Consider the following 21,155-nt stretch of genomic DNA (forward strand, 5'->3'; position numbering starts at 1 on the left):
CCCTGGTCTTTACAGCCGGGATCAAGAAGCAACAACACCCAAAGAAGGTGCTATTAAGGAGCAGGGGAAGGCACCATTTCCAGCCAGATGTTTATAAACTCCATATCCAGCTCCTTTATAAACAGTGCAAGGGAGGGGGAAACCTTCAAAGAACCGCAGCTGGAGTTTTCTTCTGAAGGTGAAATTTACATTATCATTCATTCTTGTAAACAAAATAACCTATTTAGCTGCAGTGTAGCAATCTGAATAACAGCAAAAGTTTAAGTGTAAACATCTCGGTGATGTGATGTGGAGAATGAAAGCTTCATTGTGCATTTGATGGCCATGGTGTGAAGGCTTTCACAGCCACAGTGGTTTTTACCCCTCCAAGTGCCATGGAGGAGCTCTCCCCAAAGAAAGCTGTGCTGTTCCTATAGTGGGAAAGGGGATTTTTTGTTTCAGTTTGTTTTTCTTCGCTATTCATGGTGAGACAGCCTTTGCTGCCATCCAGTAGCTGTTAAAAGACGGGTTCTCATTCCTGCCTGGCTGTTGAGCTCCCTGGGCAGGGCGCTGCAGTGAAGTCCTGGAGTTCCCTTTCATTCCCTGCTGGGAGCTTGTCCTGGGCACCATAAACAACCCCCAGAGCAATGATGGAGGCACTGATGGGAGGAAGATATTGAAAGGGAACCTTTCCTGAAGGCTTCAGCTGGTGCCTCAAAGTATAATTCGTTTGAGGAGTAGCCATGCACACCTGCTCTTCATCAGAATGGGACAGAAAACCTTTCTGTTAGGGGCCCCAGAACAAAGGGATTTATTCCAAGATTGTCAGAACTTCCAGTGAAACACGTCTCAAGTTGGCTTGATGTGAATAAAGATGCAGGGGCAAGGGCAAAAATCCTTTGTGTCTGGAGATGGAGTTAAGCCACTATCCCAAACAGCACATCACCCTGCATATTGCAGAGTCCCACCACAAATCTGCAGGTTTTGTTTCCCAGGAAGATGTAATGAGCCTTCAGGCTTCTCAAGTTAAGTTACATCAACCTTAACCAGGAACATATCAAGATACTCTGATCAGATAATTTTCTACCTGAACAACCTCAGGCAGGATAACATCGGGGCAGGCTCTGTCCAGACCCAAGAGAAAAAGAACTTCAGTGGGCTGGGATCCAGTGTGGAGCCAGGAAACGAGTTGAGCAGATGAACTGATAATCAGTGATTGCAGCACTCCAAACCTCCTGCCATGGCACACTTTGTGTGGGCTCCATAAATTACACACGGTGGGAGGAGGCAGTATCTTTGCTGGAAGTTATATGGTGCTTCTTGCATGCCAAAAGGAGCAACTGAGGAAAAAGCACAGGAATGCTGGTCAGAAAGTTCTCAGACAGACATGGCACAGATCAGTCCTGTGGGAGAAACTGATAAACACAGGGAAGAGATAAGCTGTGTTCTGAGGTGGAACAGGAGGGAGGCAAGGAGATAGGTGAAGGAGATAGAACTGAGAGCAAAAGCAGTATTTGTAGATAACTCTGAACAAGTTCTATCTGCCAAGAGAAGGAATGAGCACAAAAATTAGTGTGAGGTGACTCTGGGCAAGACTCCATGTATGGCTCAGGCTTGGGCCTGACACACCACAGGGATGCAAAGGCCTAGAAAGGACCAAGTCCAACAGTGCACGTGGAACAAAGGAGCTCACTCATTCCAGCCCCAGGGAATTCCAGCTGACAGACAGGGCAAGGCTGGGAAAATCAGAGGCGACACTGGGGAGCTGAAGGGGCATCAACAGCAAGGGGGAAAGTTGGCAGAGGTGTCCAGCTGTGCACAGAAGGTACAGAAAGGGGAGAGAGGAGTCACCCAGGATGACCAGGAGGGTACTGCAATTACAGAAATATGGCAAGTCAGCAGGAGAAAGGAAGGGAGGTGGACAACACTTCTTGGAGAGATGGTGGGAGTCAATGTCTGACACACTGGAGCAGAGCAGGAAACATCCAAGGTTGAGAAATGACACCGTGGCAGGGAAGTGGCTGCGCAGGGACAGGGAAGTGGTTTGATGCCATATTTTCACCCAATGGTTCATTTTTCTGGAAATAAAGCTCTGGATCAGCTTTATCAGACCAGCCCAGTCACACAGAAACTGTTCTCAGAAGTGTCACTGGGCAAGTGGCAGCCATAGGGCAGGTTGCTGCCAACTTTTAAACCCAGAAGGGAATGTCAGCAGCATCCCAGCAGCCAGGAAACGTGGGCTGCAAAACGCTTCAGCAGAACAGGACAAAACTAATGAACAAGTATTCCAGTACTGTTCAAGGAGAAATTTTGGAGTCTGCATAGAAAAATGCTCAGAAACTATTGGGGGAAGAATGGAAAATACCACCAAGAGTTAGAGCAAGAGCAGGCTCGTTATGCCCCAGTCAGTTCTGCTGCTGAGCCTGAGATGAGCACTGCAAGACCACCAGTGATGATAGGGTTGGGTCCTCTGGCTTATCATTAACAATTATTTTATTTAAAAGGTCTTTCCAAGATATCCCCCTCCTCCTACCTCAGCTGGGCCCTGACAGGACAGTATCTGCTGTCCATCTAAACCACCACCCAGAGGAACTGCTCTGGGTGTTGCTGCCACAGATAACAAGTCACAGACCAGAAAAACCTCATTCCTAGCCAAAGACAGACCTTATCTCAAGAACAGTTTAATGGCTTAGATCTGAAGAAAAAGTAAGTATTTTCAAAAAAAGTTAAGTCTAGCTAATGCCCCTTTTTCACTCCCAAAGACAGAACAGCCAAACTGTTCTTTCAGAACTTGAAAACACCACAAGTGAACACTTTTACACCTGGTCTAATACAGGAACATCAGCAGGTGACAGCAGCATTGGGAGCTGGGATCTCATCACATCTCACCAAAAATGCCATTAAAGAAACAGAAATCTTCTTTACAAATTGTATTTTTGCTTCAGAGAACTGGAAATGAGCATTTGCTACCAGGGGACACAGAGCTCCCCTATTTCACACTTACAGGCAAAACTATGTGCAGACATCTGTTTCGTTCTCCCTGGTCTCAGAACTCCTTCATTCCATAAAGAGATGCAATCGTGACCAGGGATGTAGAGAGAGATGATGTAACTCCAAATACCTCGTGAGATCTGCATCTTTAAAGGAATTTGAGTAAATATCACTAAGTTTAGGTGATGTCGAAGCCTGCTCAGCCAGAAGAAATGCAAAGAGTCAAAGAAATGCAAGGGCTCGGTGAGTGTTAGATCAGTAAAGCCACCTGGAGAGGCAGATTTTTGAACAGAAGTCAATGCAGAGGACTCTTGACTAAAGGAGGCCACGAGACTTATTGGAAGTATTAGCAAATATTTACTGTAGGAGTTTAGCAGATCTTGGAGTCAAGTGTCAGCTGGTGAAACTCAGCAGGTGATGACAGCTCACTTCAGTTAAGATGATGTAGGTTACACAATCCACCTCAAATGTGGGGTACTCAAAAACCAGAACAGGATTCCACTTAACAGCATCCCAAGCAGATGTACTGCAACTCTGAGGAGCATCAGGAGGCACAGCACTTCATCAGAATCTACAAAATCACTGCAGAGTAAGGATGAAAGCCAAAAGGCTGCTGAGGAATTCCTAAGTTACCAGCTGATTTTTTTAGATATACTTTCTGTAAACAGCAGGAAAAAAGACTTTTAAAAGTGCAAGAAAGAGCATTTCCTATTGAGCTAATTCCCCATCGTTCTGGTTACTTCACTGGTTCTATCAGGTTTTTGTTTCACATCTGATGCCACGTGCCATGGATGTCCCTCTCCAAGTTGCTGCTTACCCACAGTTAAATGTTGTTATCTGTGCTCTGGCAAGGACCAAAGGCAGCTGGAGGCAGGACCAGCAAGTCTGAGGCACAGCACAAATTTAGAAGTACAAGGCACCCTGAAAGACTGATCTCATTCATAAATCTGACCTTGTATATTAGTTAACACCCAGGTGCTAAAAGTATTTAAATACTCCCCCACCCAGCTGCTATAAAAAGACTCCTGTAGAACTTCCCTCTAAGGAGGCTTTCATCAGGCAGGGAGGGCAGATGTGCTAAGGAAGGTCCAGTGAAACCAGATAAACTCAGCACATCTGGAGGCAAAACAAACTCCAGGCCTTGAATCACCTGATTCAAAGCCTGGTTCATGGGAATTCCAGTCAGGAATCCTGCAGTACACCTGCAGCAGCTCCAGGTGTCCATGGGCTGAAGAGACCCTGTGGAGTCAGGAAGCTGCCCTGGATTCTCCCTTTGCTACTCCTCTTGTTGGGATTTGCTTTTGAAGTGAGATCGATGGCCTTTTCCATCTCTGAAGATCAGGCTGGCCCCAGGCCAAGCTCGTAAGTCAAATTTTGATGGACTAAGGGGAATTTTTCATTCCATTCATTCCGAACTGTGTCATGAGACAGCTTCTGCAGGTTGAGCAACCCTGAGGAAGCCAAGAAGGGCTGATGAGATTCAACTGCTGCTGGCCTGAGTAGAGCAAGGAGTGTCCTGCAGCACCCAGAGGCAGGTGCTCCTCTCCAGGGAAAAAGCAGCCTCTTTCCAGCAGCTCTTTAATCCAACACCACATGAAGAATTCAAATATTCATAACTGTTTAGAATGAGGAAATTAAAATGGCTTAAAGGCATGAAAAGCTTGTTTGTGAAGCATGAATATTTCATTAGCAAAAGCACAAATGAAACCAAGCATTCACATAATATTTCCTCTGCTGGGATTAAATACAGTTTATTAGCACATGGGAAGCCAAACCTCTCCCACCGCAATTGCAACCCCAAATATGAATGTTTAAGATGGTGCTCAAAAGATAAGGAAGTCCATGTAAAAATATCAGTGTAATACACACAGCACCCTTCACTCCCAAACTGCAAGTGAGGTTCTTCAAGGGAAGAGCAGAAAGGGCGTGGAACCGAGCAAGAACAAATGGAACGCACAGCTGGGCTAAGAATTGTTCCTAATGGATCATAGAGACACCCATTTCCTGAAGATGTGGACAAATTAAAGCATTTGTTCAACTCCAATACTTGTGCTTGCTTTTCCAGACTTGAAAAAGGAAAGAAAAACAACCCAGTCTGCAGATGATGGGGACACTGAATGGCAGAACAGGAGTTTGGCCTTTCAGAACTTAAAGTTCTTCCCTGGAAGGGTCCTAGGCCAGGGGCTTGAAGCAACCTGCTTCAGTGGAAGGGACATGGGCATGGAACTGGATGAACTTCAAGGTCTCTTCCAACCCATTCCAACAACTATTCTGATTTTAGGATTCTAAAGAATAGCCTCAACTCACCCCATCATCCAGAGAAAAAATGGGGTTTTTTTGACAGAAGTCCAAAAAGTACAACCTCCACACAACTGCCTCAAGAAAACCCCTCAAGATATCCCTCTGCAGCATTTAAAGCCCAATTCCCCATTCAGTTTGCTCCAACCCTTTTCTAGGACTCCAGCCCATGCCTCAGCCCTGCCTGTGCAGTAAACACTTCCCTCAACACCAAATACTTTCAGCACATTCTCAGGAGAACCAGATTTTCAGAATAGATTCTTGATGCCAAAACTATTAATGATCATAGCAAATATTATCTATGTTTCAAATGGACTTGCAATAAATACAGATCTAGAACTGTTGCCTTAATCTGAAAATTCTGGGGTTTGTGAGATAGTTTGGTGTGCTTTTAAGTGAACACAGAACTGTGTTTTTATGAAATGCTGCTTTAGGAGGCCAGAAGCCACCATGTGCAAAGGGAGACAACTGCAAGGACTATTAACCCATGGGTCTTTGGACTATTAACTCCAGGCTCAGGTGGGCTGAGATGACCAGGAACTATCTGAGTAGGAAGTACAGCCTTCTACAGCTGTTTTCGTACTGGAAGTACTTAAAAGTAGAGGAAAACAAGCCCAAATTCATTTTACAATCATTACACATCACCAGGTGCTCTTGCTGTCTTCCTTTCACACATCCTTGAATTCTTTAATAACGGTGACACAGATCTACTGTGTTCCCAGGGGGGATTTGTACAATGCTTCTGAAAAATGAGCAACTCACTAGAAATCAGTAGAGGATGAGTCAGGTAGCACCTGCACGCAATGCAGATGTGGGAACACAAACACCACGAGCACACAGCTCACATGGGACTACCCCAAACGCTGCCCTGATGCTGCCCTGTGGAATTGTCTGCTTTCCCCTGCATTTCCATGTGGTTTCCCACTCCCAGTGGTTCAGGGGTGCTGGGTTTGTCCCCAGGCCCCCACAGGATCCTACTGCCCGGCACAGAGCAGATGGGTCACATCTGACTGTCCTGGCACACACCTGAGACCCTGTGAGGAGTAACTGCTCTGCACAACGCAATTCAAGAGCTCCCTCTTTGCATTCCACAGATCCCACTTTAATGTTCTGAGCTTTGATCTGTTTGTCAAGACAAATGCAAGCTGTACAGAACAGTGAGTGGTCTTTGCAGTGTAATACAAGATATCACCTGATAAACCAGAATATTTCATACTTCTGAAAAATAAGCTTCCTTACAAGGAAGTAAATTAAAAATGGTAACTTTTACTACTTGAAATTTTCACTATGGCATGAAGAAAATGAAGTGGTGCAGTTTCCTGCTTCTCTTACTCAACAGTTTCATCTACACCAAAATTTCTGCAAAAGCTGAGCAGCTTTGGCCAGACCAATACTCCCTTTCCACAAGCACCATCTCACTCCACCTGCCATGGAACACTCATGGTCATGTTAAGTCAAAAGCAATGAAATAAAGAGTTTTACCAAGTCCAGAGCATTCTCCCATCACTTACAGCAGGTAACAGTTGACTACAGATAAATACCTGCCTGCCAGTGGCAGGACCTGAGAGTTGCTGGACACAAAAAAAGATTCCCTATTTTAAGGAGTCCTTCAATTAATCTGATGTCCTGGGATTGGAATGGTCAATTGCTCCTGCAGCAGTGCAGAGATGAGCTGGCAGTCACTGAAGGGATGATGGGCACCTGCTGACACACAAACCCCCCAAATACACCTGGTTAATAATTCCGATTTATGAGTGTTCCAGAAACAATTGTTACAGTTTTGGAGGATACTATAAAGAAACAAAGCTACTGAGTTCAGACAGACCATTCCCATAGTCTGGCTTTCTATTTTTTAAAATTATTGTGATGACTAAGAATCACAACCAGACGCTGGGATGAAGGGCACTCAGGACTAAGGCATTCAAGGACAGGATGACTTTATTTACAATAACGTGTAACACGCAGTGACTGCTGAGTGTCCAAAGAAACATTCATTAAGTAGCTGTAAGACAGCCATGAAAAGATACTGACATGGTGATATCCCTGCTGAATCACCACTCAGACCTACAAATAACTGGGCATGAGCACCACGGCTGGGAGATGAGGTAGTAAATTCACACTGCATCCACCACCTACCCAGGCACACTCATCCAGACCATGTCAACACCACTAAATTCAAATACTACACTAATGAAAAGTGCAGCTTCACCATTCCTCTTTTCCCACTAGAGACATCCTTGGGGAAATATCCTTGCATGCACTGAAACTGGTATGATTTCAATTCCACCCACATCTGGGCTCACTTGGGAACTAAATCCAGCACAGCCCGTCTTGGGTCAGCCAGTGACCCCAAACAAAAATAGTCTGGCAGAAAGTTGGATTTATGGAGTAGGGAGGAGCCCATCCAAGTGTAAACTGAACAAACTTGCCATGGGTACTCAGTGATGGAGCAGCAGCACAACCAGCACAAAGGGGACTCTGACATCTCCACAGTGACACAACCAACCCTTGAGCAGGTTCTGGGCTGGGTCTCACACAATTCCTACGTGTCAGCACCAAGAGTCAACTGCCCTCTCCAGAGCAGTAACATGTGAGCAGCAGGTGTTGCCTGAGTGTTGTAAAACACCAGCAGTGGGGCCAGGGCAGCAGCCCAGGGCCACCACACAGCGCCCAACACCCGGCAGAGCTCAGCAGCTTTACTGAAAGGCCACACTTTTGGGAAATTCACATCAGCTTTCCCAAATGTCCCCATGCAGACAGGCTTAGAGGCAGGGGATGACAGCACCAAGGTTAGAAAAATTACCAGTATTAATTAGCTTTTGAGAAAAGCTTGCTCTTCCCACAGCACAGACACCAGATTACCTTGAAACTCAGGCAGAGCTCATGGCTGGGTGAGAAGAACTCAAGTCTGAACTGTTGTCAGAGGATAAGCCTGGGTTTGGGTAGGTTTGAGTGCCAGTGACCAAGGCACTGCAGTTACATGGGGCCTCCAAGGTGTATCAGACACAGCAGGGATGACCTGGCAACACCCTCAGGCACCATCAGCAACAGCACAGAGAAAAAAATCATCAAAGTTGCACATTTATTGTAAGAATCCAGGACTGCTGGCTTGTTCTTATCCCTTCATACACAATTAGCAAAGTCTGTCCCTGCAAGGCTCCTCTCAATGGATTCCTAATGGCAATCAACATGCCAAATTGATTTTTAAGCTATCAATCCATTTCCAATACTTCATTTAGATTTCTAGTACACATTAACCAAAGAATAAAACTCCAAGAATAAACCAGGACACACAAGTTTCCTGCTAATTACAAAGATACTGCGTGCAAGTCCTTTCTAATACAATTACAGTGTCATGGAGTGTACAAATGAGAAACAAATTTAAACTTTTAGACACACTGCAAAATTCATTTAAATCTAAAATCATGTCCAAAGTTCAACCATTCTCTTTATGATTTTCTTATATTCAAACACAAATGCCCTCTCTGCCCAAATAGAAATTCAAAATATAAAAGGAAAAAAGCATAAAGTATGCTGGTTGTTATTACATCCCCCAGGATCCAAGCCCTCACCCTGCAGCATCTCAGGGCACAGGTACACTCTGTAGCACAGAAATTCCTGAGCACTCAGTGGCTGAAGCAGCCAAAACTCAAAATCTACAGATTTCACAGAGGAGGCAGCACAATTGTCTGAAAAAGCTTAATATTCCCCTTCCTCAATAGTGTGGAGCCTCCTGAGCTCCATTTATTGCCAGAGCCACTCTCAGGTACATCCAACAACACCAGGGGCCTGACAAATGACTGATTCCAATACCCGCCAGAACACAAGTGGCAGGACAGGAACAGGCAGGAAAACCTGAGCAGAACAGGGGTGGGACCCAGCCAACAAGTTACGTTTTTATCAAGAAGGCTTCCCTTTGGCAATTATCAAATCTTTGCACAAGCAGGGGCATAAGAGTTTATCAGGACGAGCTCCCATGAATTTTTCATAACGGAAAGTGAAAAGCAGCCACAGACTGAGGGTCCCCTGGCTGTCCTCTATCAGTGCTGCCCAGGATTTAGTTGTGCTTGAGAGGGAACAGGCAGGAAAATGTGGATCCTCCCAGCACCCACCACATCTACACGTGAAATAAAACCATAAAGATCAAGAAATGTTAACACAGCAAATCCACAGCCAGCGAGCGGCTACAATGCCCCCACAGGATGGAGCAACCTTGGACTTGGTGACTTTTATTGCTCTTTTTTTTTTTTTTCTCCAAAGCAACTGTGCAGAATGCCAACATAGGCGAGAAACCTGGCAGAGGGAAGTGGGACAGGTTGTCCAGAGAAGCTGTGGATGCCCATCCCTGACAGTGCACAAGGCCAGGTTGGACGGGGCTTGGAGCAGCCTGGGACAGTGGAAGGTGCCCCTGCCCATGGCAGGGTGGGCTTTAAGGTCCCTTCCAACCCAACTCACCCTGAGTTTCTGTGATACAGGGGAAGATCAACAACATACTATTTAAAAGTGAAGTCCTTAATGTCTCTTCGCTCCTAAACCATTCCATGATCCCATGAGGGAGATGGACACTGAGGCAGGTGACTCCGGAGGGAGATTTTCCAGAGGGGAGCCTGAGCCCCCGCAGCCCACAGGGCTTGGTGGACCCTGGGCACGCTCATCTTTACCCGGCTCTTCCGTTTTATAGAAAAATCCACACTTTTATGCGGGTTTGCTCAGGCAGGGAGGGGCAGCAGGCGGAGGAGGCTCAGGGAGGGTTTCGGTTCCCTCAGTCCCTCACACCACATCCCAAGCGGGCCGTGTGTGAGGGGAAGACCCGCCGAGCCCCGGGGCGGGGGGGCCGCGCCGCCCGCCCCTCACTCACCGCAGCCGGAGGTTCGCCATGAACTCGGGCATGGTGACGGCGTCCATCAGCACGAAGTCGGCTTTGCCGAACTCCAAACTCTCCTGCTCCGCCATGGCGGCCACTGGGACGACCGGGACCGTAATGCGGGCCGGGCTCTGAGCAGGATCGGAACAGGACCAAGCCCGGGATGGCGATCGGGAGCGGGACGGGGATCGGGACCGGGATCGCTCCCGCCGCTCCCCGGGCGGGGGGGGGGGTGTGTGTGTGGGGGTGTCACCTGCGGCGGGGCGGGGCCGGGGCCGTGAGGCGGCTCCGAGCAGCGCCCCCTGGCGGCCGCAGCGGGCACGGCGGCCCCGGGCCGGGCGGGCCGGGAGCGCCCCCTGGCGGCGGAGCCGCGCGCTGCAGGCGGGGATCCCCGGGAAAGCGGGACCGGGAGCTCCGGGATGGGGGATGTGTGCTCTGGAGCAGGGGCTGTGCTGCCTGGGCCGGGGATCCCCGGGACCGGGAGCTCCGGGATGGGGGATGTGTGCTCTGGAGCAGGGGCTGTGCTGCCTGGGCCGGGGATCCCCGGGACCGGGAGCTCCGGGATGGGGGATGTGTGCTCTGGAGCAGGGGCTGTGCTGCCTGGGGTATGTTCTGCACCCAGAGGAGCCCCCTCACACCCCAAATATCGGGTGTTTTATGGCCCCTGCCAGGACAGCAGATCCTGCACCCAAGGGAAACCCCACCCCATGACCCCACTCGGCAGGGTTGGTCCTGCTCCCACCCCCTGGGTGCTCCCCCAGACTCTGCTCACGCCGGTGTTTACTGAAATCCCAGAACCCTCCTAAATTAATGCAGAATAAACCACACAGGAATTCCCCCTGCAACACCCGGGCACCCCAGAACCAGAGCGAGCCTTGGGCTACTTCCATTACTCTGCACACGGGGAGACCCTCAGGGTGGGGGGCTGCAGGATATTCTGAGGAGGGGAGGATGTGATTGAGAGGGGAACAATTCCTTCCCGGAGTGTATCCTGGACTCAGCAGAGTCCCCTCTCCAACACAGGGTGTGAAAGCATCACATCCTGCACCTAAGGAGAGACACCCTCAGCAGAGCACAGGGTGCTAAAGGGCCTCATTCTGCACCTGGAAAGACCCCCAGGATGAGGGGCTGCAGGCTGCTGTCCCCCCTGGAGGAATCTTCCTTCCTGGGGTGTATCCTGCACCAGGGGAGCCCCCCACACGCTTCGTACAGAGTGCTAATGGGTTACATTCTTCATCCCTCTCCCCACCTGAGGGGCAGGCTCTGCACTGGGATGTGCTACAGGGCCACATTCTGCACCCTTTGGAATCTCCATCCCGCAGCATGGCTGGGTCCCACACTCAGGGGACATCTCCTTCCCTTCCCTCCGGTACAGATCCTGCATCCCAGGATCCCTCACCCCTCTCCACGTTGTCCTGGGACACCCAGCCCCACCCCATATCCTGCAGGAAAAGATGCTGCATCCCAAAGACTCCCCACAAACACCCCGCAGGGTGGGGGGGGCTGTACCCGAGGGATTCCCCCTCAAAAACTCATCCCCCTGAGGATGGGGTCACATCTGGAACACACTGACCCCCTTTTGCTGTACCTGATGCCACAACCATCACAGAACAGGGTCCTACACTGGGACCCCTGCCAGGACAGATCCTGCACCCAGGGTAACCCCACCCCACAGGGTCAGCTCCTGCCCCCAGCATCCCTGGGTATCCCCCAGACCCTGCTCACTCTAGTGCTTGGTGAAACCCTGGAACCCCCTCAAATTAACGCAAAATAAACCACATTAAAAGTCCCCCACACATCCAGCATGGCAGACTAATTACATTAATTATACTAATTAGGGCAATGGAGCTGGGGGGGGGGGGGGGGGGGGGTGGAACCTGAGAGCAAACGCAGCCTCACCTAAAAGAATTTTGGGCAAGAATGGCTTGTTTGAGTGTAGGAGACAGGGTGCAGGTGTGAGGTGGTGTGGCTGTTCCTGTCCTTGTCTCCCTCTCCATCCCCACCCGAGCAGCTGCGTGGGCCCCCTCCCCTCCCCTCCCAGCTGGAGGCAATGATCCCCCCCGGTTATAGGCAGCAGACACCGGCTCCCTCTCTGCTCCTGGGGGAGGACGAGATTGGAGGAGCTCTCAGAGGTAAACTGGGAAGAAAACTCTCCTAAAATGCCTTCTTTGCATTTCTGGTGTGTTTAGCTTTGTAGAGGGGCTGGTTTCTGTCCTTGTTTATGCAGTGCACTGAATAGCTTTGGTGTTAGTGTAGGTGCCTATTTTGCCTGATGCTAATTAGTGTCCTGGCAAGGACAGGGTGAGGCCAGCAGTGCGTTCAGCCCCTGACTGGTTTTCTCTCAGCAGAGTTTTGTAGCCACGGGAAGCGTGTGTGTAACCCCAGCACTGAGTGATGGAGCCAGGATCCCCCACCCTGCATGGCCCCTTAGGTGCTGCTGGCCTCCCTGAGCCCCTGGAGGCAGCAGAGGGATGTGCCTGGCAGAGCCTCCGCTGCCTCCGTGTCCACAGACAGAAGAAGAAAGTGGCTTATTTTGCCCACATCTGCAAGCTCCTAAACCAGGTGAGTCCCGGCTGGCTGGGGTACAGCCTCCTGCTTCCCGTGTTCCATCTGTTCACCTGCATATCCCAGCTGGGGGGTGGCTGGGCAGGGCCACCCAGGGCAGTAGTGTCACCATTGCTGGTGGGTTTTAAAACATGTGTGGATGTGGTGGGTTAATGATGGCCTTGGTAGTGCTGGGGGAATGTTTGGATTTGCTCTTTGTAGGGGTTTTTCCAGCTTGAGTGATTCTGTGATCCCAAATGAGGTGGGGCTGGGTGGTGCTAGCTGTGCTGCCCTATGGATGATGGCTGTGCTGATGCTGTTGGTTGCTCTCCCCACAGACATCTTCCACTGGGGATTCCTGCCTGGTGGCTTCTGCGCTGGCCTGGCTGGGCAATCCCCAGCTCCTCGGGGATGTGGCCCTGGAGGCCTCTCGGCTGTCCCGCTATGGCAGGAGGAGCCACCTTGGCCACCGTGAAGTCGTGTTGGCCATGAAGCTGGTGCTGCTGCGTGAGCTCTACAAGCCTCCTCCAGGATCTTGAACCATGAGCTGAGGCAGGATAGAACAGTCTTTGTAATGTTTTAATGTGGTTTTGGTAAATAAAGTACTTTTTTGCATTGTTTAATAGAGCCTCCTCCCTCGGCTGGCACTGAGAGCAGCAGGTGTTGGGCTGGGTACCTGTGAGCCCCAGGAAGGGGTGCAGGATGAGGGTGGTCACACACACCTACCTGGAGAAATGCTCACAGGGCAGCTCACTCTGCCAGCCCAGGCTGCTCTGGGGGGGCTGTTGGGCAGCTGGGTGCATCGTTGTACCCTATTTGGCCAAGAAAAGCAGAAGGAGGAAAGGTGGATGTTATCCCAAGCTGTGGGGGAATGGCAGCCTTGGAGGCAGCAGCATTGCTGGTGATGCTGTGCCAGGTGGTGGCACTGAATGATCTGTTTTGTTTTTGCACATACCAGTCCTAGGGATGTATCAGGTTCTCCAGCTTCCTTCTTTCAGCTCCAAATGCTGTCCACGGGGATGGGCAGGGTACATAGCAGTGCCCTCCCAGAGGGGGTGAAGTGCCAACAGTTCCTGGCAGCACTGGGACACCCCCCTGGCACAGCCTGTTCCAGCTGCTGAGCTTGCCCTTCCAGGAGCATGGGCAGGAGGCTGGAAAAGGGATGGATCCTTCCACAGGGATTGGGCCTTGTAATCCTGGCATGAGCTGGAGGCTGTGAGGGTCCCTTTGGAGGGAGGTGGTGACAGCTCTGCCCCCCCAGAGGGCTGGTGGGCTCTGCTGGGCTTTGGAGGGGCTTGCTGGACTATGTGGTGGCAGATCTGGGCCAGTGTCACCCACCCAGGTACCAGGGGTATCACTGGTGGGAAGCAGCTCCTGGCTGCAGCTCTTGGTGGCTCTGGCTGTGTCCCAAGCTGCTCCTTGTGGATGCTAACTATGAAGCAGGGAGCACAGTGCCCTGTGCACAGTGTGGAATAGCAGGCTGCATAACTTTCTCAGTCTTGCCTGAGAAAGTGGCCTAAGAAATCATAAGGAGGAATTAAAACAATCCTCAGAGATAGAAGAACAGCCTTGCAGGTGCTGTCAGTTTCTTGTTTTCTTGCAAGAGAAAGTCAAGGGGTGGTGAACCCCACTGACCATTCACGGTGATGGTGACCAATGATGGTGATGTGTTAGTTCACTAACCAATAAGAGTTTTACTTTTCTGTACTTTCATGTATCCGTCTATAAAAAAGATCTGAAGTAATGAACTGGAGAGAAATTCTCCTGTTTGACTCCCAAGAGAGTCAGTCGGTGCTGTTCTTCTCGCTGTTCCCAATAGTGACAGCTCCTGTTTGCTCTCTCCACTCTCCTGGGTGTACCTGAGCCCTGTGCAGTGCTTGAACTGTCACCTACCGGTGCCCTTTGGCTGTTTCCCTGTGAAATATCAGGATCATGGCTGCCCTCAAGGAGCAAGTCCTGCCCAAGGACTGAGGGTTGAGTTTTGATGTCCCTGCTGCCTGCACTACCCTGTTGTCACACCCCCTGCTGAGGAGCTTCAGCTCAGTCCAGTCCCTGTTTTGGGAGCTCTGACTCTCTAGGTTGATTAGGATTGGCTCAAATCTGTGGATTTGGGGCCAAATCCTACAGGAAAGTCCTAGCCTTTGTAGAAATGAGAGCTGCAGCTGAACCTGAGGACACACCCAGGCCCCTGCACAGCCCTTCCCAAGGCTGTTTCCACCTCCAGCATTCCTGGCTGGGGTCTGTTCAACCTGCCCCAAAAGGGGGAGGGTTCCATGCCCTCAGATATATCTGGTTGGGAGCTTCATCATCCTGTCAGTGTTTTCTCTTGTGTTACAGCAAGGAAAAACCAAGAGGTGCATTCATTCAGTGTTTCTTGTCCCGGCAGACAGCCTGGAGCTGTTGGCCTCTTCCCTCTCTCTTCTTTATTTCTGTATTTGGAGCCCCAGCTGCTGCTGGGAGGGTGGCATATGGATCTGCTCTTGTGCAGTGTGGCTGTCTGACTTCTTAACCCCTGCAGTAATTGTGTGTGGGATCACTGCCTGGAAGGGAAGCTGAGCCTGGAACCGTCACCAGTTCTCAGGGGAAGCAGCTGGAGCAGAGGAGATAACAGGAGCAATCACCAGGGGAGGTTCCTGGCCAGGCTAGGGGATTTGGTGTTATCAATGGACCTTTTCCTACCTAAAAACTTGTAGCTCAGCTGGGCTCTAGAGAAGCAACATATCGGCTGGCACAGGTTGCCAGAGCAGCTGTGGCTGCCCCAGTCCTGGAATTGTCCAAGGCCACGTTGGAGCAACCTGGGACAGTGGAAGGTGTCCCTGCCCATGGCAGGGGCTGGGACTGGGTGGGCTTTAAAGGTCCTTCCAACCCAAACCATGCTGGGGTTCTGTGGTGTCTCAGGTGCATCTCTGCTTGATTTTTATTTTGCCTCCCCACTGACTCAGTGGACCCTCAGCTCTCTGGAATCTATTCTTCGGTATCTTTATTTGGTTTTTTTTCCTGTTTATCTTGTCCTTCCCTCCCCACACAAGCCTTGTCTCTCCCGTTTATTTTGTCCTGATAGTCCTACTGATTTCAGAATTGAGAGTTCTTGTGTAAGAATTATCCTGTTCCCAGGGCAGTGGGGGAGTCCCCATCCTTGGAAGGATTTGAAAGCCCTGTGGATGTGGCACTTGGGGACATGGGTCAGTGGTGGCCTTGGCAGTGCCATGGGGAACAGTTGGCCCTGATGATCTCAGAGGGCTTTTGCAATCTAAATGTTACTAAATAGCGATCTGAAGCACAAGATGAATCAAGTGACTTCCCAAAAGATTTTCTAGAGTCCAGTCTGGGAGAAGAGGGAAATCTGCTGCCACAGGGTTAGTGGAGAACAAATTCCTTATGAATGGGCAGCCTCTGGCACAGCCAGTGTTGGTGGGGGCCCCTGTGCCAAAGCCCCATTAAAGTCTGTATTTATTGTTTCTTTAGCACTTTCTGTTCACACTTTCAACCTCTTCCTCCAGCCTATGGGAAACACCTGGAAGCAAATCCTGGGTTAAAAAAGTGATGATTTATTCCCAGTAGGGAAGTGCACACACCTTCCAAAAAATGCTTTCATCTGTCACCCCAAAAGGCAGCTTTGGCAGAAGCAGGAGGATGAACCCACAAGCAGCTGAGCATGGAAGGTTTTCAGGATGGTTTTTCTTATTGTTCATTTCTTCTATTATCTTTTTTAGCTCTGTTGGTAATAGAAGACAGAACTCTAGACAGTCTGAGGAAGTGGAAGGGTTAAACACAAACCTGGTGCTGTGGATCCAGAATCAACCAACAAAGACTTCTGTTTTTTGGGAGCCCTGGAGGAGGGCCACAGTTACTGTCCTCAAGGGTGGACTCATGCTATTCCTGTTACCTGTGCTCAGGAGGGTGTCTCATCTGCAGGACACAGGGATTTACAGCTCTGGCTGGAGACTCTGTAGTACGTGATCCTAAAAGATTTTGGAAAACAAGGAGTGGAGCTGCTTTGTGCAAAATGGAGGAAAAAGCCCACTAAAAGCTGCTGCTTCTTGTCCCAAGTGTGAGAAGGGATGAGCAGGTGTCCTCTCTCTGGGGTGCTGCCAGTGATGAACTGAAAATGGGCTGTGGAGAATGTCCTGTGCCTGGGCAGGACACCTGCCAGGTGCCAACATCCTCACAGGGTTTGCTGTTAGGTATGGGGTTGAGTTTTACCTGATCCCAAAAAGCAGGGGGGCAGGGTTGGGGCTGGGCTTGCTCTGGGGCCCAGAGCAGGTCAGTGTGGGAGGTGTGTGCCAGCCCCAGGTATGGCACAGAGCCATGGCATGGCTAAAAGGTCACTGAGGACAGCAAAAGGGACATGGCTGTTGTACAGGCAATAGAAATTGGGGCCTGGCTCAGGCAGGTCACCATTGCTGTGGTGCCCAAAGGAGGGGCCATGGGGACTCCAGTATCCCCTCCCCCCCCACCTCTGATCCTGCAGCTCTGCCCAGCACAGGGCTGGGCACAGGATAGCAGCTCTGTGCCAGGGTGTGCCTGAGTTCAGGCAAGACATCAGCCACTAGGGCCACCCAGCTGGGCCTGGACACCTCAAAATCACAGCTCGGGATCAATCTGAGGCTTGCACAGACATCTCTGGGATATAGCTTCTGCCTAGGATAGAAGGATGGAAATGAGGACAAAATAGATGAACACAAAGATTTCTCTGAGAAATGCTCTGAGGGCTTGAGCTCCTCTCCTCTGGAGACAGGCTGGGAGAGCTGAGCGTGCTCAGCCTGCCCAGAGCAGCTGGGGCTGCCCCTGGATCCCTGCAAGTGTCCAAGGCCAGGTTGAACAGGGCTTGGGGCAACCTGGGATAGTGGAAGGTGTCCCTGCCCATGGCAGGGGTGGCACTGGATGAGCTTTAAGGTCCCTTCTAACCCAAACCATTCTGGGATTTTAACAGGTTGTTCTCTGATGCATTAACTGTTCATCTGCCTGGTCTCTCTTTAAAAACATGAATTTTACTTTTGGTCATTTATATTGATTTTTCATTTCTTCCTTCTTAGCTTCCTCTGTTATACTTTTCTGTTTCATGAGGCAGGGCCTCTTCCTCATTTCCACAATTCCCCTGCTGGTAAATGGCTCCATGGGCTGCCCCAGCAGTAACCGTTTGTGAGGGGGTAACTCTGCCCTTCCCTCTTCCCTATTTCTTCAAAAAGGGAAGTAATAAAGAAAATTAGACAACACATATAAAAAATTTCCAGCCCAACACACACACACATTGCTGTTATGGTATTGAACCGAGGAGGATGTCAAAATGTAAACAAACTAAATATTCACTTCCCAGGCCTTTTGTAATTAAAGTGGATGCAGTGTTTTCTTTTATGGAGTTTTCCAGGAAGTTTTATGAGATGAAATGAGACTTTCCAAGACTGCAATCTGACTGTTGCACAAATACATGAACATTTATAGTGGGAGAACATTAACATCCTCTCTAAGGTCAGTGTACGTGGAGCCAGACACCCTGAGCGAGAACCCAGCTGAAACAAAGTCCTCAAGGCCTTTGTTTCTCATAAGGGGAAATCTTTCCCAAAGCTGTTCCTGAGAAGCCTCTTGAGGATGTTTGTCTTCCTGGGAGCAGAGGGTGGAGGAGCCTGAGGCAGCATGAGGGGCTGTGGGGCTGCCGTGTCCCTCAGCAGCACCCAACAGCTTTGTTTCCTCTCCAGGAAGGAATTGCCTCATGGCAAAGCCTCACTATGAGCCACTTCTATTTACATCCAGGTCTGTGATTCCCCAGGCTGACGAGGGCTGGGAATCCAGCCAAAACCACCAGACTCAGTTGAACAGAAAGAGAACAGCTTGAGATGTTCACCAGGTCTGACTGCAGCAGATTCTGCAGCTTTCTGGATAAAAATCCATCCCTGCTCTCCTGGAGATGTGTCCCCATGGCCAGCCTGAACTAGCGTGAAACAGGCTGTTCAGGAGAAAAGGGCTCCAGGTAGACCTTGGAAACCCCTTCTTGTGCCTAAGGGGGCTCCAAGAAAACTGAAGAGAGAGACTTTGGACAAAGGATAGAGTGCCAGAACAAGGACTTCCCACTGCCAGAGAGCAGGGTTAGGCGGGATAGAGGGATAAATCATTCCCTCTGAGGCCCTGGCACAAGTGCCCAGAGCAGCTGTGGCTGTCCCTGGATCCCTGGAAGTGTCCAAGGCCAGGTGGGATGGGGTTTGGAGCAAGCTGGGATAGTGGAAGGTGTCTGTGCCCATGGCAGGGGGTGGGACTGGATCATTTTTCAGGTCCCTTTCAACCCACACCATTCTGGGATTCTATGACAAGGGATGGAAGCCCAGGCTGACAACAGAAACCTCAGGCTCCTGTACTCTGGCTTCACAGCACAGTGTTGAGGAGTTGTTACCCCAGTGCATAACATCCATTAAAATTCCTTAAAGAAACAAAAAGGAAACTTTTATAGTGTAAAGGCCTTTGACAACACTCACCCAGCTCCATGGTCCCTCTTTACTGTTACAGCATGGTTCTTCATCCTTCCCCTCCTGCTGTGGGCCTGAGGCAGCCCAGCAGTGCTGCTCCTGCATCCAGGTAGCTGGAAAGTCACAGGGATGGGAGCAAATCCCTTCTCCAAACATCCACTCTTGGACAGGAGGATCCTGTTCCAGGCTGAGGGCTGTTTCCACCTGCCTAGAGCCACGGGACTGCTGGGAACAGCAGCAGAGAAGCAGAGCTGGAGGGGTGCCTGGAGCAATTGCTGCTCACCCTGATCCAATGCAGGGTGAGTGCAGCTTAAACCCCTCATGATGGATGTTTGTTTAATTTGTGCTCTTCCCTCCTAAAACTCCCACTGATGGAGCCCCGGTGCAGCCGCTCTGTCCTGGCCCAGTGCTGTGTTTACACTCAGCCAGTCCCCAGTGTCTCACTAAAGCTCTCACTGCAGCCTCTCTCTGTGATTCCTCATCCTCTCCAGGCAGACACAGAGCAGTTTATTCCCTTCTTTTCCATGGCAGCCTTTTATTTATTGGAGGAGGTTTATCCCAGCAGGGCAGGAAGTGCAGCTGCAAAGGGGAGGCTGGAGGTCAGCTCATCCCCAGCTGTCCCAGGCTCTGCTCCTCTGCACCAAATAACCCAATTCTTCCCTCAGAGATCGTATTTTCTACATTTCCTCTAATCCTTGCTGCTAGCAAAACCAGGGAGGTTTTTCAGGATGTGTTGTAAGAAGGAAGGAGCAAGTTCCCATCCCAGTCCTTGGTGGTGGGATTTGCTGTGGGATCTGCTGAAGAATTCCAAACTCACCTGGCATTGTGTGAGGGTTGCAAAAGCACAGGATGGGAAGCAAAGGCAGCAAAGCAGTTCTGGAAGTACCAACCACCTTTGTCAGAGCTTCAGAAACCAAGAGTATTGCATGATATAAATATCCAGCTGCATCAGAATTCCTCATCCCTAGCAATGTAACCTAAAGGATCCTGAACTTGGTGGTTTTCATGAAATAGGTGATTTATTGTGTCTTCCTCTTGCCTCTGCAGATGCCTCAAGCAATAGCACAGAGCACCTTCACCTGCAGCAGCCTCCATGGGCCAAGGGAGGAGGTGCCAGACCACACCATGGCCCCTGGATATGATGCTGCTTATCCTAACCATACAAAAAATCAGCTCCTAATTTAGCCATCAGAAAAAAGCCTTTGAAGTATAATTACAGTCTCCCTGCATTGCTTTTTTCCCCCTGAAATTCTATTCCTATTCCATTCCATTCCAATTTTACTCTTCCCTATTTCTCTTCTATTTTTTTTCTGTTCTATTCCATCCCATCCCAGGTTAGCCAGCTGCAATGATGTGCCATTCCGAGTGGGAATGCTAATTTAAGGGGCAGGTTTCCAGGTAAAATGGAGTGAAATACTTGGGAAGATCCCTCACAGAAGACACCTGGGCTCCCAGTGCCAAAGGAATGTCGAAAATCTACATAGGCATTTTCTTTATCTCAAAATCTTCAGAATCCCTGATCTAACACAAACTGGCACCCTGAGCTCAGCTGTGTCTATCAGCAGAAAACAGCGTGACAAACATCCATTCATCATCCAACACCTGTTATCTGAGCAAAAGGACTCCTGAGGGCACGAACTTTCCTGATCAGTCATTAAAATGTGTTGCAAGTGTTAAAAAGCTTCTTCCCAATCACCTCAGTGCAGCATCCAGGCCCTGGGGCTCTCCTGGCTGTGTGAGAACAGTCCCAGACAGGAGCAGAACATGGCCAAGCGCACCGGAGACTGTGAGCAACAACCTTCAGTTCCTCTGTGCTCTGCTTCCTGGGAAAAATGTCAGTGACTGTGCAGAAGAGCAAAGAAACCCCCAAAATCAAGGGTGGGGAGGCCCTGGCACAGGGTGCCCAGAACAGCTGTGGCTGCCCCATCCCTGGAAGTGCTCAAGGCCAGGTTGGACAGGCCTGATCTGATCTAGTGGAAGGTGTCCCTGCCCATGGGGTGGAACTAATGATCCCTAAGGTT

General features: G+C 50.0%; 2 protein-coding genes and 1 long non-coding RNA gene across 5 annotated transcripts in view; 1 reads left to right on the forward strand and 2 right to left on the reverse strand.

Moving 5' to 3' along the window:
• Positions 1-10,457, reverse strand: part of MYO1D (myosin ID) — a 154,394-nt gene extending 143,937 nt beyond the window's left edge. For both annotated transcript variants that reach the window (XM_086864747.1, XM_086864748.1), the window contains exon 1: positions 10,127-10,457. In XM_086864747.1, the coding sequence (XP_086720873.1) occupies positions 10,127-10,221 (95 nt within the window). In that variant the 5' untranslated portion in view covers positions 10,222-10,457. The remainder of the gene's footprint in view (positions 1-10,126) is intronic.
• Positions 10,458-10,801: 344 nt separating this feature from the next.
• LOC111940072 (histone H2B-like) lies at positions 10,802-13,299 on the forward strand. Of its 2 annotated transcripts, none has more exons than XM_023942628.2 (3): positions 10,802-12,264; positions 12,481-12,694; positions 13,015-13,299. In XM_023942628.2, exons 2-3 carry the CDS (start codon positions 12,527-12,529, stop codon positions 13,213-13,215), a joined length of 369 nt encoding a protein of 122 aa, XP_023798396.1. In that variant the 5' UTR covers positions 10,802-12,264; positions 12,481-12,526; the 3' UTR covers positions 13,216-13,299. The 2 variants fall into 2 exon arrangements, with proteins under 2 accessions (XP_023798396.1, XP_086720878.1); XM_086864752.1 differs by having other exon boundaries at positions 12,226-12,264; positions 12,478-12,694.
• Positions 13,300-16,204: 2,905 nt separating this feature from the next.
• LOC147649120 (uncharacterized) lies at positions 16,205-20,831 on the reverse strand. The gene is made up of 3 exons (XR_015279588.1): positions 17,173-20,831; positions 16,563-17,135; positions 16,205-16,391 (listed from the first exon to the last, which is right to left on the reverse strand). It is a non-coding gene; the product is annotated as an uncharacterized LOC147649120 (long non-coding RNA).
• Between the last annotated feature and the right edge of the window lie 324 nt (positions 20,832-21,155).

This window comes from Cyanistes caeruleus, chromosome 27 (genome assembly GCF_971803275.1).
Source record: "Cyanistes caeruleus chromosome 27, bCyaCae1.hap1.1, whole genome shotgun sequence".
NCBI lineage: Eukaryota > Metazoa > Chordata > Aves > Passeriformes > Paridae > Cyanistes > Cyanistes caeruleus.